General features: G+C 27.6%; 1 protein-coding gene across 3 annotated transcripts in view; it reads left to right on the plus strand.

Moving 5' to 3' along the window:
- The window catches only part of LOC100214788 (voltage-dependent calcium channel subunit alpha-2/delta-4), a 70,967-nt gene that overhangs the window by 38,507 nt on the left and 12,052 nt on the right, over positions 1–20,408 (plus strand). For all 3 annotated transcript variants that reach the window (XM_065795488.1, XM_065795490.1, XM_065795489.1), the window contains exon 3: positions 11,765–12,001. In XM_065795488.1, the coding sequence (XP_065651560.1) occupies positions 11,765–12,001 (237 nt within the window). The remainder of the gene's footprint in view (positions 1–11,764; positions 12,002–20,408) is intronic.

Below are 20,408 nucleotides of genomic sequence, written 5' to 3' on the forward strand. Positions count from 1 at the left end.
TGCAATCTTTTAAATCGTCCGTCAATCGTTATCTTGCTCTACAATCTTCATCTTTTCTCTTACAGTAACTTCCAACTTTAATTAGTGGAAGCGAAGATGTTTAAAAAAAAAACTGTAGTATTTTGCAACCAGGAAGTTGCATTAACTACATTAGATAATTAAAAATTCATGAAAAGAATTCTTTAAAATTTGGATATATTTGAGCTGGTCATTTGTTTTTATAGTTTTTTAAAAGGAACTTATTTTCATGTCTGCATTTAGAAATTAATTCTGATTTTTTATTCAGTAAATTTTCTTGGTCTAAATGAGTAATAATTTCAAATTTTTCTCGTAAACATAGTATACCTTTTTTGGAAATGTTATTATAGGCAGGTGCAGTTTTTAGGATAGACCAGTTTAATTTAAAACTAATTTTTTTTTCTTCTAGTTGCCAAATATATTTAGACAGCATAGTCTCTTTTGAGTACTTTTTATGTTTAAAAGATTGTTTGTGGTTGGCATAACGTTTTTTCCATTTGCCCTTGGTTAAGCCAATATATTGTTTATCAGGGTTGTTTTGCGAGGAAACAATGCATTTGTAAAAATATTTTTTGATAAGCATTTGCCATTCATAGGGCAGTCAAGTTTTTGCTTGCAGTTACAATTTTCAGTATTTTTTTCTTTGAGAAATTCATTTTTATTAATCAATGCAAAATTATGGCATTTTATAATTCTTTCAATATTTTTTGTACAGCTATAGCTTACTTTAATAGTGTTTCTGTTAAAAATTTTGTGCAATTTATTAGAGGGAGGGAAATGTTTGTCAGCTATTTTTAAAAACGCTTTTCCAATGTTTGTTGAAACATTTTTGCTGTACGGGAGGAGGGGGGGGGGTTGAACCAAATTCTATTTCTATTTCACTTTTTTACAATTTTTGTTTCATTTTTTTGCTCGAAATTTTTAAATTCTCTTTTTTTAAGAGCATCTTCATACACGCATTAGGAAGAGTTAAAAATATTTTCATTAGAAGAGTTTTGATTTAGCCTATTGTTAATTGAAATGGGAAAATTCGAATCATCCCCCCCTCCCCAAATATTAAAACAAATTCCCATTTCAATTAACAATAGACTAACTTGAATAAACTATCAAATAGATAGATATTTTTCTTGTATTTATATTTTTAACATATATTTCAATTTATAATTCATTATAGATCTTTAAAAATATTTTTATTTTTTTATTTCTTAGTATTAATTTTTTTTTATCACAATTCTTTTACGAATAGGTTTTATCTAATAAATGGCTTGACTATTGTAGGCTAGTTCAAATTTCAAAATTGCTTCTGATTTCACACCAGTTGCTTTATATTTTTTTAACTGATTGGTAAAGGTCTTGATTTTTTTGGTTATTTAGATGTTGATTGATTTTTATTCAGAGCTTCTTGAATTTTGGCAAAAAAAGATATTGATTGTGATGGTTCTCCTTGTTTGCCAATAGCGCAATCATCTAATTATGGTGGGAGACTATTTTCTTTTATTGCAAATATTTGATATAATAGTTTTGCAGCAGTAACTTGAATATCTTTATTCGAAATGTAAAAAAATGTGTTTATATTTTTTAAAAAAATCGAATTCTAACTTTTTTTTTTTTTTTTTTTTTGTTATTCACCTCCTCAAGGCCGAGAAGGCCACTACTGATGAGGAGGCTACTTAACATAATGTTTCAACAATTTTCGTATCTGGAGATTAATGCCTCAGCAAATTTAGAGCTGATGTCAGTTTCTAGAATCTTCAATTTGATAACTAATATCTCCATAACAATCTCACACTCCGAAATTGTTTTATTTTGCTGCGAACTAATGCAGTAGCAATGATTTTCAATAAATCAGACAGCGTTTTCAACAAATCCAAGTCAATGTCATTTAACATGTTTAGGCAGTTTAGTTCCTTGAGTGTTTTTTTTTACACCTTCTAAGCTGTAAAAAAAAAACACATCCAAATATCTTATTTATCATCTTAAAAACACTGTTCCATCTAGTGCAGTTATCGAGCAACAGTTCTTCGTCATGCAAAGGTTTGTAAATTTTGCAATATCTTCACTATCTAAGCCAAATTCCTTTAACTTTCTGATTACATAAAATGTTCAAATGTTTCAGTATGACATAAAAATGGCAATTCCTCCTTTCCTTAGCAGTATGTGAAGTTGTGGTGAACATTTAAATTATAATATCTTCTGCCTCTGTTGCTATTCATCATCTGTTAATTCTCAAATATTTGTTTTTAATTTATTTAAATTAAATAACTTAGCTTTGAATTAACTAATGTTTAATTACACGTGCCTTTTAGTTAACTAACTTAATAATTTTATTTATTTTTGTTTTGTTTTTAAAATTAAATCATAATATATAAAATTCTCTGCCAACTGTAATGACGCATTAGGTTGACATTGAAGAGAATTGAAGAAAACACTTTAATTTTCAAAACAACCGCTTAGAATTATTAAAAATGTAATGTAGAAAAAATAAAGAATTGAAAAAAAACTTTGTCAAAGTTGATTAGCAGTTGTAAAACAAAGTACATCTGTAATTAATATATGAATATTTTAATCTAAAAATTTAATTATGCAGTAGTATAATGTTAGTGTTAATGCATTATTTGGAGGTTTCTAAATATTTCCAATACACCTATGCAAGATTATATTTAACATGATTAATCAATAGTACTTCCGGAATCTGTAATAGTTGTTGACAAATTATAGGGAATATAGTTAAAACAAAAGATAGTAAAATGAAAAAAAAAAATGATGTTCATATGAATAAAAATCACCCTGACTAACCGGGATAGAAAAACTACTTAAATCTCACCTCTCCTTTAAAACTCATATAATTTTAACATTGCGTTTATATGTAAAATTTTTCACCCCGCTTAGGCAAGGTCTTGCCTATGAACTACTGGGAACAACCCGGGTTGATGGGGTGAGAATTCTTCGTATTAACACACGCTGAAAACCATCCCAGGTGGACTGGACAGCTTTGTTACAAAATTTAAGTATTATTTACTTGATTTTTAAATTTAAGTCATTTGATCATGTATGCTTATAAACTTTAATATTTGTCTTGAAGTTTTTCAAGGCTAAAGTTTTATTTCTATTAGTTAATTTTAAATTATTCATGATATTTATTTTGTAAAACATGCAGTATAATCAAACGTTTAATATGCATATAATAAAAAGTTAAAAGTTATCAAGTAATTTTATGTAAATCGAAAGAGTTTTTTTATTAAACTTTTTTTTTTAGTTTTTAATTTAAAAATTGATGTGAATGATTATTTGTTAACAAATATCACATGACCTTGAAAACGTCCCACTTGAGCGAGGTATTTTTTTTCATATGAACACGAGCTGAAATTTATCCCACCTATTCAAGTACTATGGTTAGGCAGGATGGTTTTTCCTCTATAGGGTCAGCCCCTAAAACTATGCAATAAAAGTAAAACACGATGCTTTATTTAACATTGACATATTTATTTATTTAAATTTTGCAATGCAGTGTTATTCATAAAATAAAAATATTTATTTAGTAATTCTCATTCATTCTATTAAAAACACATTTGTTTCTATTTTAAAAAATATGTGAGAGATAAATTTAAAGAATATAAGTTGAAGAAGTTAAAGATAAGTAAAAAAACGTCTCAAAAAATATTAAATTCTTATCTCAAAAAACAGTTCTACATAAAAAAGTAAAGTAATAAACATCACTTATATAGTTACTGTATTTTATAACAAAGATGTCAATTTATTTTTTCTTTGATTTATGTTTATTATTTTTTAACTGATATGAATAACTGCAGACCAATAACTAAAGTTATTTGATGAACAGCTTAATAACTTTTATAACAATACTGGCAAAATGGTATGCTAAATAGAAACAATTATTTTAATAAATGTCACCTAGTAACAAACCTTTTTTTTTATTTCAGTGCTTGAAATAAATAAAAATTGCGCCTCTAATTAAATATATAATTATTAGCAATTTGAAAACATAAAAAAAAATCTGTTTTTTAAATGTTTCAAGAAAAATATTTTGCAAATTAAACTAGTAATAAAAATAAAAATGCTGCAAATAATTGTAAACGCACCAATTCTACACTTCTTTTCAATAATAAAAATAGAAATTGCTTTTGAGTTTCTTTTAAGCTTAAATAAATTTTTCAAGAGTTTATAGTAATATATAAAATTATTTTTTATCAGATAATATTTATATATCAGTTTACATAAGAGAGCGATGCGCAGTGGGCCAGGTGGTGGACAAAACCTAAAAATGAAATATTTGTTATATTCAAAACCATATAATAAAAAAAAAAAGCATGAATTTTTTACTTTTAATTTTTATGCTTAGTTATAGTAAACAGTAACCTTTAACATTTTATGTGCATACTAAATTAGTTGATATATTTATAGTATTTAACAGCTTTACAAAAAAAAAAAAATTAAGTAAAGATCAACATTTATTAAATAGCTGTCAAATAACAATGTATTTAGTACTTTTGATTTGCACAAAATTTGAAAGTCGTGAAAAAAGTCTAACAAATGAAAAGGGCTTATTTATTACTTGCATGGTACCATCAGAACTCAGTGGACATAATAACAATAAAAACTTTGTACTGTGAAGAAATGAAAAGCCATCATCTACTGCATATTGTCAACAAGTAAGATTTTCTTTTCAAAAAGAAACTAAGAATGCTGTTGAAGAAAAAAAAATTATTGATACTGAAATAGAAAAGTGTGATATTATAGGCATTATTTTTTCTGGTAAAGAAATATCATGATAGATGGATAAGTTCAAGTTCAATTTTATCAACTATGATAAATTCAACAAAGTGTTGTTCAATGTGTGATTTGTCTACTAAAGACATGAATAAGTTGAAGAAAGTGTTGAATTTAGACACCAATAATTTAGAGTTAAAATATGGTTTATCTAGCCTATACGCTTGGATAAACTTTTTTGAGCTAATTATTCATAATGGATATAAAAATAAAACTAGAAAATGCCAGGCTAGAACCGAAGCTGATAAATTGGCAATACGGCAAGTAAAGAGTAGAATTCAGACCGATTTCATGAACCAATTGGAATTGGTTGTGGATTTTCCTAAAAGTTGAGGATCTGGTAAGTCATATTCTGTGTGTGTGTGTGTGTGTGTGTGTGTGTGTGTGTGTGTGTGTGTGTGTATATACACACAATGCATGTGATGAATAAAATCGCCCAGCACGATATTTTGTGCTCGTAATACTGAAACACATTATCAACGTGCGCGATTATGTGCACTCAGCATTAAGTCTTCAAGAGCGATATTCAGAGTTGGAAATTGGTTACCATGGAGCCATCCATGAATTACGTATGCAAGTATGGAGAGGGGTCACTTAAAAGCGTACCAGTGCGTACAAGGAAAAAGGTGGACAATTTTTTCTTTAAATTTTTTTCATGTGAAGTCCAGGAAATCAGACAAAAAAGTTGTGGTTTTTTAGTTAATGCATTTGTCTATCTACCCGAAAAAATATGTTACTGTAGTCTTGATATTGAATAAAAACAATGAAATATTGCTATTTACTAAAAGTTGACAATATAACTTAGTTTCCTATTGGAGTTGAATTAACATGCTTGATTGCAGTCATTCTAAACAACAGAAATGTTGTTTAAAATATATACTAGTTAAAATTAAAAAAAAGATTAAGAATATTTCTTTACAAAAGATGTGTGAAAAATTAAAATCAATAAAGCAAAAAAATCTTACATTTTTACAAAATCATGAGGATTAAAACTTGATTTTTCAAAATTTAATCAAATTTTAATATAAATTTTCTATTCTCATTAAGCCGAAACTTTTTGAAAATAGTAAACATTCCATTCTATCTGAGCAGTAATGAATTCATAACTTTTCATTCATTGTTTGTACAAAACAGAAAACTGCTTTCTAATTTAAACTGAATGTGCCATTTAAATTTTATAAGTGAATAATATTTTATATATTTGATTATGTACTTAATAAATATATAATAGACTTATACTAATATCATTTATATTAGTGTAGGTATATATATACTTATAGAAATATAGTATATAAATAACTTATATACTGACGTATATTTTGAGAAATGCATTTGTGAAACTAGTGACATTACATTTTTTCTTTTGTTGTTTGTGAGCATACTTATAAAAGTTTCAATTTAAAGTTATATAACAAATATATTTGTTATATGTATTGTTTATTGAAACTAATATAATATTTATAAAGTAATATTTATAAATATTATGCTAAATATTTATAAATATTACTCTTGATATTTAATTTTTTTGGAATTTTCATTGAAGTGTTGCAAGTTTTGATATTTTATTACATGGGCTTTTATACAATTCAAAGTAAAAAATCTAGTTAAGCAAAGTTTTTTGTCAAATGGACCCTAAAATACTATAAGAGTTAGTGAATGGTTCGACTTAACCAGGGTATGATTAAGCGAATAATAGAGGAGAGGTTAAGACCATCGCTCTTGACATTTCAAAAGCTTTTGATAAAATTTTGGCATGCAGGTCTTCTCCATAAGCTTTCTTCTTATGGTGTATCAGGTAACATCTTTAAGATAATTGAATCCTTCCTTGTCAATTGTAGTATAAAAGTTGTCCTTGATGGACAACACTCTTCTTCATATCCTGTAATTTCAGGGGTTCCTCAAGGTTTTACCCTTGGCTCTATACTCTTTTTAATTTACATTAATAATCTTTCAGATATTCTCACATCTAATGTGGCATTGTTTGCTCATGATACTACCATTTATTCTTGTCGTGATAAGAAACCAACACTCTCTGATTGCTTGGAGGGGGCATTTGAGCTTGAAAAGGATCTCACTTCTGCTAGAGCATGGGGCTCACAGTGGCTGGTGAAGTTCAATACAGATAAAACTCAATTTTTTTCAGCCAATCGTTATCGCAATAAGTTAGATCTTTCTATATTTATGAACGGTGATGTACTCGATGAGTCATCTACTCTTCATCTTCTAAGATTAACTCTTGCTTCCGATCTTTTTTGGAAACCATATATCAAATATGTTACAAATTTAGCATCTGCTAAGGTTGCATCTCTTTATCGAGCTCGACACTTTCTTACTTCAGATTCTATTCTCTATCTCTATAAATCTCAAATCCGGCCTTGTATGGAATACTGTTGCCATATCTGGGGCGAATCTTCTAATAATGCCCTTTCACTTTTAGACAAGGTGCAAAAACGCATTGTAAACATAGTTGGACCTGTTCTTGCAGCCAACCTTCAACCATTATCACATCGCCGTAATGTTGCTTCTCTTTCTCTTTTCAACAAATACTATAATGGGCACTGCTCTAAAGAGCTAGTGTCTCTTGTGCCATCTACTAAAATTCATTCTCATGTTACTCGTCATTCAGTTAAGTCTCATCTCTTTTCTGTGACTGTTCCTAAGTGCTCCAAAAACGCTTATTCCTCTAGTTTTTTTCCTCGAACATCAGCTCTTTGGAATTCGCTTCCTTCATCTTGCTTTCCTGATTCATATAATTTGCAATCCTTTAAGTCGTCTGTCAATCGTTATCTTGCTCTACAATCTTCATATTTTCTCTCCCAGTAACTTCCAATTTTAATTAGTGGTTGCTTGCAGCCTTGTTGGAAGTGAAGATGTTTAAATATTATATATATATATATATATATATATATATATATATATATATATATATATATATATATATATATGTATATGTATGTATTTGTATATATATGTATATATATATATGTGTGTATATATGTCTATATATATATGTATATATATATATATATATATATATATATATATATATATATATATATATATATATGTTTATATATATATATATATATATATATATATATATATATATATATATATATATATATATATATATATATATATATATGTATATATATATATATATATGTATATATATATATATATACATATATGTGTGTGTGTGTGTGTGTGTGTGTGTATATATATATATATATATATATATATATATATATATATATATATATATATATATATATATATATATATATATATTATATAATAAACATATTTCAATACATATGCTCAATTTACAAAACATTTATGTTCTAGTAAATATGAAAATACTGCCAGCAGAGCTTTTGCTAACTTTAAATCAACTGCTGAGATATTGAATGTTGATGAAACTCTTATCTAATTTTTATATTATTTTAGTCACTTTGTCCTCAGGATATGAAATAGATTCTATAAAATTTAAAAGTTTTTGCAAAACTGCACTAAAACTATATTTACCAAAATATTCATGGTACTAAATGTCACAATCTGTTCAAAAAATTCTGGGTCATGGTCACGCCATAATTACAAGACAATACCTTCCGATCGGAATAATGTTAGAAGAAGGTACTAAACAAAGACTTTAGTAACTTTCAGGAACATTTTAGCAGAAAGACCTCAAGAAAAAGTACAAATCAAGATTCGATTAATAAGTTTCTTGTGTCAAGTGATCCTTTCATAACATTTAAAAAAAATTAAAGTAACAATCGAAGTTTGCATAATTTTTCGGCCCACTGTGCAATGGCAGGCTTGTTCTAAAAACGTTTGTATTTAAATTATTTATAGCAATTTAAATGTTATTTATGCTTTTCTTAGTTTTAAACTAGGTTAAAAAGAGTTTAGTCATAATTGTTACAACATTACATAACAATGTTTTCAATGATTTACTTCAGTGATGTCTTTAATATGGAAATTTTCTTTTGTGGAAGGGAAACATCTTAAAATAGCTAAAGGAAAGTTTGGAAGGAATAGATACAAATTGCACTATTTTTTCCTAGCATATATTTTTGTCCAACTATTTAACCATAAAGTATGAAAAATTTACAATAATATATTATAAACTCACATAAATAAAGTTAGGTATCACTTGTATAGTTAAAAACTAGTCGATGGAGTGACACCATTAAAAAAAGAAAAGAAAACATAGAAAGAATTTAAAATAAAAACAAAAATGAAAAAAAAAGAAAAGAAAACTAACATGAAAACAAGACAGAAAGAAAAAAAAAAGGGGGGGGGGGAAAGAAAAGAAAATAAAGCATCAATAAATAATGATAATATTAATTATAGTAATAATAAATAAAAAATAGATAATATGAATAAAAAAAACATTACAAATAATAACTATAATATGATAACTTTAATAAAAATCATAATAAGATAATTTTTATAAAAATCCTAATGAAATCTAATGATAAAAACTATGGTAAAAATAATTATAATAATATTTATAACTAAAAAAAAATTTTAAAAATAAACATAACAATTGCAAAAATTATAACAAAAATTATAAATTAAACTATTACTACCATGGAATCACTATCATTATATATAATATTAATAAGGCACCTATGATAAAGGTAAATTAATGATAAAAATAATAATAGTAATGAAATTAAAAAAGATAATATAAAATAAAAATAATAACATTTTCATTAATACAGTAATATAATAAACAATAATAAAAGATAAAATTGATATTCATAAGATATATCAGGGATTATCTTTTTCCGGATATTTACGGAATTCCAGATGTTTTTTTCAACTTTTATTTTTTCCAGATATCCAAAACATTTTCCATAAATTACAAGTTTAGGTATTTTTGTAATATATTTGTTTTATACATTTTTTCACTCATCGCTCATACAAAATTATGAAAAGTTTTTAAAAAAACAACTAAAAACAACTCAACTAAAAGGAAAAAAAAGGAAAACATATTCCGGGCTTTTTCTGGATATTTTATCTAAACAATTTTCCAGATTTTTAAAAAATGATTTGTATGATCTATGATATATACTCAAGTAAAAGTTTCTTAATTTGGTTTCGATTGAGAAGAAGGATGTTTTTAATAAAAAAGATATTTAGTTTAAATCTTTGTTTTTATAAATGGTATTAATTGCTTCCAGTGAATAATACATTGGTGTTTTATAGAGAGCTTGCCATATTTGATAGTGTTAAAAAAAGAAAGTGCAAATTATTTCCCTTGTTTTAATAAAAAAATTAAATAAAAAATTTGATGAAATAAGTCTTTACAAACATAAATGTTAAAAAAAAATCAAAACTTTTTATGTCAAAACTTCCTACAAACAGTTTTAAAAATGGCACAAAACGCCCTAAATATGGCCCCTTTTATCCCTTAAAGGTAACCTTAAAGGTTTTAACCCTTACGATTTTCAAAAGTAAAAAAAAAAAATTCATCAGTACTAAATTATGGTTTGGGCAGATAATAAGCTCTTTTTTTATCAGACATTTTTTTTGAAACACCCTAATATACATTTAATATACATGAAATACCCATGACCTTTTTTTGAATCATCCTAATATGCATATAATATACATAGCTGATGTTTTTTATTTGTATGTTTCATTAGTAAAAATTATTTAGTATGACATTTATAACTACATATTTGTTTATTGAGTTTCAGAGGGAAATGTATAGGTTAAATATTTCCAATTACATAATTTGTCTATTTACAATATGAGGCTTGGGCAAAAATGGTGTGCGAATGCATGCTGTAACTGACCATTCTTGTTCTACAATTTGACCACGGCTGTTTCGATGTTTTAACAATTTAAATGCAATAAAAAAAATCTTTATGTTATGAATAACTTTTAATTGTTGATTTTTTAAAATTTTTTATTTAAGTCAAAGGCTTTAAAGAAAAAAAAAGATTGTTTAAAATTAACGTGTATATTAAAAAAATTTTTAGTTGGCACTGCTTTTCCATGTCTTTCTAAAAATCTTTTAAATTAAATTTTCTAAAAATCTTTTAAATTTTATTTATATAATGTTAATTATGTTACTTTGAATTATGATTAAGTTAAATTAAATTTTCCTAATGCAACTGAATGATTTAATTGTTTTTTTTGTTTTGTTTTGTTTCTATTCAGAGCCGTCAACACAGGGGGGCACTGCCCCTTCTTTTCCATTTTTTTGTAAAGGACCATTTTTCTTTTAATTTAATTTTTTTTAAGACATTTCTAGGTACAGAGGACTTTTTTTAGAAATTAATGATTGTGCCCCTTCACTTTGAAATCCTTGTTGTCGACCCTGCTATTTTTAACAATTTAGTTTCACTTTTCAATAATTTAAATAAAAAAAATTTATTTATTAAACAATCATTAGAAGTAATTTGTAAAAGCATTTTGCATAACTTTAATAAAACATTTCAAAAGATAAGTTTTTAAGTAATTTATTTCAAATGCAATTAAAAACACAACAAAAAGCAAATTTCGCTTCAAGTTTTTTGAGTTTTTTTTTTAAAGCTTATTTTTTTTTTTTTTTATTCTTTAGTTTTTTTAATTTTTTTCCTAGTTTAAGTTTAGCTTAGCATTTCTTTTTTCAGCGCATTTATGAAATGTTTAAATTATCAAAACATCTAAACAGTTGTGGTCAATTTGTCAACAAAAAAAATCATTTGCATGGTCAGCCATAGCATTTAACTCCACTCTATTCTTGCCAAGCCTGCAATATATGCAATATGTGTGTGTAATTTATTGTCTTGTAAATAAATTAAGATTGTAAAAGTTTAATTTTTTTAAATTTCATAACTAATTCTTTGAATTATTTAATAATTTTTTTAACTTATTGTATTTTTTTGTTTGTTTGTTTATTTTCTAACTTTTGCAGTGTTAGAAATTTAATAATCCAGAGTTGTTTCACTGCTTCTTTTAGTTATTGCTGGAATTACAGCAAAAGCATTAATAGATACCTTGACGGAAAACGATTACTTCAATGTTTTGACAGTTGCCAAAAGTACTACTTATGTTTCCCCATGCATCAAATTTCTCATCCAAGCCACAAAGTTTAACAAAGAGAGAATGAAATATGATATTAACAAGATAGCTGAACCCTCAGGTCAGCTCAACCTTTCTGATGGTATCAGTTCAGCCTTCAAGACTTTAAATTCAGGTTAGTAATAAAAAATACTTTTTACTTGTTTAGTAGACAGTACATTGATTTGATTTGTGACCCTCAAAGCAGTACAACAAAATTCCAAACAATACCCTGTCCATGTCCTTGTTTTTTAGATTCTGTCCTGACATCTTCTTTATAAAAACATAAAAGATTTAATTTCTTTTTTTTAATTCATTTTTGTTTTATCATTTCTAACTTTGCTCACCTATTAAGTAAATTTTTTTTTTTTTTGATGAATAAATTCTTTTTTTTTATTCATTTTGTGTTACAGTTTATATGTTGTTTATTTTTATATATTTCAGTTTACATCACATCAATTATAAGGCCACATGGTTAGGATTTTTTTGTGGTTTTTTTCAATTTGGTTTTAAAAATAAAACTAACCATTCAGTTTTTTCATTCATTTATTTAATAAATTTAGAATTACAGATTTTTAAAAATACCAAAGAAAGCTAAAAATTAATTTTTATTTTTTTAATATTTTCTTTTATATAAAAATTTTTTTCAACATTTCCAACCGCCACTGTAGTTCTTCTGGCAGTGACAACGTTATCAAAAGTAAAAAAAACCCTCTTCAAAGTTGCAGAAGTTGCTGAAAACTTATTTATGTATTTTGATAAAATTGGGTACTGCAACTTCATAACTTTCCACCACTCTAAGATGTTAGTCATTTCTTCAGCTGTTTCAGCTGCTAAATAATAATCACTTCCTAAATCATAATTTAGTCATTGTTGAAGCACTGCGTGCTGAAATTTCTCGTTTCAGTCTTTTTCTAAGCAGTTCGTGGTGATTAACTTTAGCATTTTTATTACTTTCATAGTCAGTTTTGTTGCTAATCGTTGAAGCTTTTTTGTGTTTTTTTTTCCTTTTTCTTAAGTCAATATTGCTTCTTTTATTTCATTGCTTTTTTTATATTAAATCAAATGCAGGCCTTTGTAACTAAAAAATTTAAAAAGTTTTTAAAAATCTAAAAAACTTGCAAAGCAATTAGTTAATTGCAACATTAAAAGGAAAAATCTTTCCTGCAGTTCATAAATCAGCATTTTTATAAATATTCTTGTTGGCTTGTGTTTGTGATATTGATGGAAAGGATGCTCTTGGTGCAAAGAATATAATTCAGGTATCACATCTTGGATTGTTGGTCTTTTATTGGCTGATAAGGTTACTGAAATATTGTAAATATTTTCAAGAAATTGGATTGCTGTATTCTCAAGTCTTCCATTGATCATCTGAGGGGCATGACCTTTCAAACTCGTTATTGGTTTTTGCAAGTGTTTTGATTGCATCTAAGACTTCAAGGACTGACTTTATGCATATGTACTCGAAATACCATTGGTATACATGGAACAATCAATAACCTGGGCTTAATTCCAAGTTCTTTACAAGTATCTCTAAGCTTAGTTGTAGAGAAAACACTTCAATGTGTGTGTGATGCTAAATTTGTACAGTTTTTTATTGCTTTAGAAAGTTCAATTGAATATTTGATTGATTTAAGAATAACTGTAGCGCAATTCTGAATTAATTTCATAACTTTCTTTAGCAACCAAAGCAATATTGCTGTCATTAAATTCTTCTTAAATTAGCAATAAAAGTGTCCAGGTTTACTGCAATAGATACCGCATTGTATCTAGTAAATGATAGGTAAGCAATGGGAAAACTTACTAAAGTCTAAATTAATGCAGTGAAATGTAAGACTTATGTAGGAATCATTGTTTAAACTTTTGTGCATTCATTTTCAACAGAGTTCAACTTGTTCCAAATTGTTGCAACGCCATTTATAAAGAAACTTTATCTTTGTGTGCAGTCTTTTACCATCTCTGATTTCAGTTTATAATTATGACCATGTATTATAAATTATTTACTATTAGTTAATGTTAATTGCTTGTCAAAGTTGCACCTTTTCAATGCATTTAGTTTATTAAATATTTTATACATACACTTAAAGTTTCCTTAGTAGTCTTTTATGGGGAACAATGTCAAAAGCTTTTGCAAAATCTGTAAAAATAATATCAATAGATAACTTTTTTTAAACGCCATTTGCCATTAAATCTAGTGATTCCAATAGATTTGTTATGCATAATTTTCCTTTCATAGCCATGCTGATTTTCCTTTAAAAGATTATTTAAAAGAAATTAGATGTACAGTAGTGTACACAGCTTTCAGAATTAGAAAAAATGAGGTCGACAATAATTTGCTGACCTTAATCTTTCAGACGTTGGCATCAGGTCAGCATAAAAAACCTGATACAAAGGTTTTACCATAAAACATAGAAATGAGGTCGGCGATTTTTTGCCAACCTCAAACACTTCTAGGTCAGCAGTTAGGTTTGCATTGCTGAATGCCGACCCTAATTCAGAGAGCTGCATACAATTTGCGGACAGGCTAATTAAATTTTACTAATATTTTAACACTTACTTCACAAAATCCAATATATACCAAATAAAAGATTTTCATCTTTACTGTTATGTTTTAAAAAAGTATTGATAATTTAGTTAAGCTCAAAAATTTATGGACAATACTTACACATTTTAAATTTTTCCCAAAAAATTGCTAGTTAATTGATGTTGTAAACAAACACTTTGTGGAAATAATTATAAGTGGTTGAGGTAATGGGGTATAAGAAAAGTATGATATTTTCAGTGAAAAGATTGATAGCAAGTTTAAATAGAGCATCGGTTCAAATGGAAATTTGTTTTGTAAGACAGCATAATTTTATGAAGCAGGGAGGTTTTCTGTTAAACAAATTATAAAGAGGTATGAACGTATAGGACCCACAAATATTCAAAAAAAATCAGGAAGATCATGCAAAACAATATATTATCAGGATAAAATGCCTGTGATACTAAGCAACAAAAAATCCTATTTGACAGCTATTGATTTAAATGAATAAATGAAGGGTTTTTATGGAATGAATTGTAATATTACTACTACAAAGTAATGTTTGCAACATGCAAATGTGTTTGGAAGATGCGGTAATGGTGTAGTGGTAGAGCACTCGCTTTATAAGCGAGAGGTTTCATGTTCTATCCCCACCATATTCCTGGTGGTAACTGCGCTCAACTTGTTTCTCTGTGCAGCGGCCTTTTTTTCAAGGTTCGTATTTTGAAGTTATAGAGTTGAGAAAGGGTTATAATCATAATTAAGTAGCCTCCTCATTGTAGTGGCCTTCTCAGCCTTGGGGAGGTTAATTAAGATAAAAATAAAAAAAGATGTCAGCCTAGAAGATGTCATCATATTCCTGAAACACTGAAATGGTCAAAAAGAATCAGTATAATAAGCTTGGTCGGGAAGCAGGTGCGATCACACTCAATTACTGACCACAAAAATAATATTTAGTTGCTACAACTTGACCACATTTTTTTTAGATGTTTTGGGAACATTTAATATATTTTTAAAATCCTGTTTTGCGGACATACATAGAAACATACATTTAGAGTATTCAAGTTTATGAAAAAAAAATTTTTATGGACATTCATGAAACATACATAATCTTTAATGTTCTCAAAACATCTTGGTGCGGAATAAAGAATATTCGTGAACACTAAAAACCCGCCAAATCTACAAACTTTTGTTGAGATTTCTATTATTTTAAGACTGTTGCTCATTCATGGAGCCACATATACAAAGCTGTAAACGTTTGAAACTTTTGTTTTTTGTTTACAAAAATAGAAGTTTTAAATATATATATTTTTTAAATTATGAAAGTTTTGAGAAGTTTGTTATATATAATAGATTTTAGTAGTATATTATTATTTTTTAATAATAATATAAATAGTATGTGTTTTTTAAGTAAATGTAGTTTGATGTATGTATTTTTTATGTTAATATATTTCTTTTACAGCAATTTGTACGATTGATTTTGTAAACAAAAAGACTTTCAATGACAATGTTTTCAATGCAATTATTAATAATCATCAAAGTTAATAAAACTAATTATGAATAAACATACAAGAAAAAAATTTTTAAACTATGCAAAGCATGAAATAGTCATTAAAAAAATATTAACTTTTTTATTTATTAATCAATTCTACTAGTGTTATTTTTTCATTAGAATTTTGTTGAAATAAGACAAAAGTGTATAAATAAAAGAAATTATATTATACTCTTTGATAAATAGAAAAACATTTGTTTCTTTATTACACAATCATTAATAGTAAGTTGTTACTCTGCATAAAAAATGTCGCATAATTTTATAAAAAACTATGAAAAAGCGAAGTTAAGAAAATTTTACTTCTAGACATTTGTTTAGTTTCAAGTACTTATTTTGTGTTAAAAATTATTTATCTTTTGATATTCATACCGAGGGGGGGAAAGCCTCTTTACTTTTTGCTTCACGCAAATTCTGACATAAAAATTGAGCAAAATAAAAACTGCCTTTTTTTATTCAAAAATAACCCCACTTATAAATTTAAAGGGTACGGGCCTGATTTCTTAGTTAAGTTCTTTTTGTAATTGTCTCTCATCGGTTCAGTTAATGCTTCTTGTTTTGTTTTTTTTTAGAAATGTTCTCAAAACAACTAAAGAACTGCTGCCAAGTTGTCCTAAAATATAAGATGCCTGGTCAGGAATCGAGTGTGAAAACATAGGTCAAAGAATCTTTTTAGGGATGAAAACAAGTTTATGTAGTTCGAATCAGGTAGAATCAAGTTTGTTTGACATCCATTTGATTCCAAATTCCAACTGCTTACCATAAAAAAAAAGGAGGTAATGTAATGGTTTTGGGGTGTTTTAGTCCGGGCAGCATTGATCCGGTTCATTGATATACCAGAACTATTGATCAAGAAATAGATTAAACAAAAGAATATGTAAGAGCATTGTGTTACCTCATGGGAAGGATAAAATATCTTGTAGATGGATTTAGCATTAGGAAAACAATCCCAAACACACTGGTAAATTGCTTCAAGAACTCTACAAAAAGAGTAAAACTCGTGTTTTGAAGTTGATATCCTAATCAACTGGCTTAGTTGAAATAAGATGCTGTTGATTATTTATGGCAACATGTCCATCAAATATTAAACAAGTTTACAAATTATGCTAATTATTAAAGAAATATTGCACTCAATTCCTTTTATTAAATCAATGTCTAAAACAATATCGAACTCATCAAAAATCGTTATTTTAATTAATTAAATTACGCTGATTCAGGCTTGGCGAGGAAGGCGTGCGATTTCACATCATAATATGACCATACAAATACTATTTGATTTTTAAAACATGACCACGGCTGTTAATATGTTTTGAAAATTCGTATACATTTTAAAAATTTGCTAAAAAAATCTTAACTTAACTATGAAGAAACTTAAAAAGAAACTTATCCTAAAAGAAACAAATAAAAATCTTCATTAAAAAAAAATAGCAAAAAATAAAATAAAAATAACTTAACTAAACTTAAAACTAAAAAAAAAAAAACTTATTAAATGAATAATAAACTATAACAATAAGATTATTTAGATTACATTTGGAATAAATAACTTTAAATCATTTATTTTTTTACTAATGTTTATCTTTTTACTAATGTTATAATATAATATTATACTCATAATATACATCATACTTCATATTAATTAGAAATATTTATCTATCCTGATGATTGTGAAAACACCATATAAATGCTTCTAAAACCTTAAAAAGGAAATCTTTAATATTCAAAATTGTTAAGATCAAGAAAAAAAAGTACCTTAGTGCAATTTTAGATTTAGAATGATATCAATTTAGATTTAGAATCTAAATATGCATTTAATTCAATGCTAATAAGAAATACATTATGAGCTTGATCATTTAGCCAATGCATTGGTATCAGACTTGGTAACCATATATATATATATATATATATATATATATATATATATATATATATATATATATATATATATATATATATATATATACATATATATATATATATATATATATATATACATATATATATATATACATATATATATATATATATACATATATACAGTATCGGACAAAATGAGTGCAACCAAATAATGCTAATTTAGTTTCTTTATATAAAAGTGCTGCTTTTTTTCAATTTAGAGAAATAACTATGTAACTGTTTAGAGACAGAGTTCTTTAAGTTTTCGTCACAAAGTTCATTATTTGTACACGAAAATTAATAAATTAATCAAAAGTATCAAAAAAAGTTGATTTCCTTCTGGACAAAACAAGTGCAACTCAACAAAATGTTGACCAAGCTGTATTTTGCTACCAATATTTCGTGGCGAATCCTTTGTTGTCGATCACAGCCTTGCATCTTCGAGGCATAGATTCGATCAGGTGATCAATGAAACTTTGTGGAATCGCTGCCCAGGCCTTTTGGATTTGTTCAAACAGTTGATCCTTATTACGAACACCTTCACGATTAATTCTGCGGTTGACGATCTCCCACAGGTTCTTGATAGGGTTGAGATCCGGAGATTGAGGCGGCCAATCCATCACCTATAGATGGTTGTCTTAAAACCACTGCTTGACTACTTTTGCAGTGTGTTTCGGATTGTTGTATTGCTGAAAAACCCGTTTTATTGGCATATTCGATTCAGCATGAGGTAACATAACATCTTTCAGGATATTTTTGTACATGAAACAGTCCATTATTCCATCGTTTTGATGTATTGGACCTAGACCGTTAGCAGAAAAACACCCCCAGACCATTACATTGCCTCTACTATGCTTCACGGTCTTATGGTAGTAACGTAAATCGAGGCGTTTTCTGGCCGGTCGACGTACACTGCAAATGCCATCGCTCCCAATGATGTTGAACTTCGATTCATCACTGAACAGGGCAGTTCGCCATTTTTGCACATTCCAGTCAATATGTCTTTTCTTCTGGTTTTTTAGTGAAATCAGCGGTTTCTTTGCAGGGCGTCGAGAAAACAATCCGGCTTCAACAGCACGTCGTCTGATTGTTCGGTCCGATACATGCAGCTCTAATTGCTTTTGTATCTCGACTGATGATATCCAGGGATCTTTTTTGACGAATCTGACAATCATAGAATCCTCTCTAGAAGTGGTGGAACGTGGTCTTCCACCTTTGTTATCTGCTGCCAACTTTCCCGTAGAGCGATATTTGAAACAATCTTGATACGTTCCATTTTTTCACGCGATATTTATCACGAATACTTTTTTGTGACATTCCACTTGCGTAATCGCCAATAATTTTCTTTCTTAGTTCCAATCCAAGACTGTCGGGAGCCTTTTTTGCATTTGAAGTCATAAAAATAATAAAAATAAATAATCACGCTTCTCAAGGCTTACCGTGTTACATTTACCTTGTGATGATACAATAATGCTCTGCGGAACACAACGTCTTGGTTGGATGTGGACTGTATTGATGTAATGAAACGCTTGTTGTATTTCACTTCTTGTATTGATGTTCTTCGATAAAACACTTTGATAAAACTCACTTCGATAAACTGTCTTGATAATACTGACTGATTGACTTCCATATACTGACTGAATTACATGTCGATTTACATGTCTCTTATATAGTAAAATGAACCTGTGTGAACCTGTTCTGGAAGATTCTAGATGCTTCTTTTCGATGCTTCTGGAAGCTTCTGGATGCGTCTGGATGCTTCTGAATGTTTCTGGATGCTACTGGATGCTTCCAGATGTTTCTTATGGAAACTTCTGGAAGCTTCTGCATGCTTCTGGAAACTTCTGGATACTTCCTTTAATTATTAAAAAACTTCCGTGACGCGGACAAGGCTTAAGAAAATGAAACAAATCAAAAAAGTTGCACTTGTTTTGTCCGCTGCAAAATGGCACTTGTCAACAAAATTCTGCCTGTGTGCTGTCACCTGTCAGCTGATTGCTCATGTCATGGCATGCTTTGACTCCAGACTCCTGGACTGTTTGCTGTGGTAGTATAGTTCGCTTCGTTTTTAAGACATGTAAAATTAGGAACACTTTTTAGCATTGTTCGATGCTGGTTGTAAATGTTTTGTCCAATACTGTATATATATACATATATATATGTATATATGCATGAAATTTATTTCATGAGAATATGTATATATTCTCATGAAATTTTTGAGTAAATTTACAGATGTCTTCCTACTAACAAACTTGTCACAAAATAAATGGGGATGGTTATCACGCTTTCCTGCGTGTATTGTTTTCTTAAACCGCTAATTCAAATTCTTGGCTCGTGCTATATAATGTCGTTCAAAAGTGTGCTCAACTATGATTCTAATTCTTATTGATAGCAAAAACAAGCAAACTAGTAAAACTTAAAATCCTAAATTATTTGTGAATGGAAGTAAAATAAATTGTTGAAGTCAAATTTTGCTAAAAAAAGAAGCACTTTGACAGTTTTAAATTTATCTAAAGATGAATAATGCTTATGTATCTACTGATTTGAGTCATTTATTAAAAGAAGATCAAGAGAATATTG

The sequence above is a fragment of the Hydra vulgaris genome, chromosome 04 (assembly GCF_038396675.1).
Source record: "Hydra vulgaris chromosome 04, alternate assembly HydraT2T_AEP".
Lineage (NCBI taxonomy): Eukaryota > Metazoa > Cnidaria > Hydrozoa > Anthoathecata > Hydridae > Hydra > Hydra vulgaris.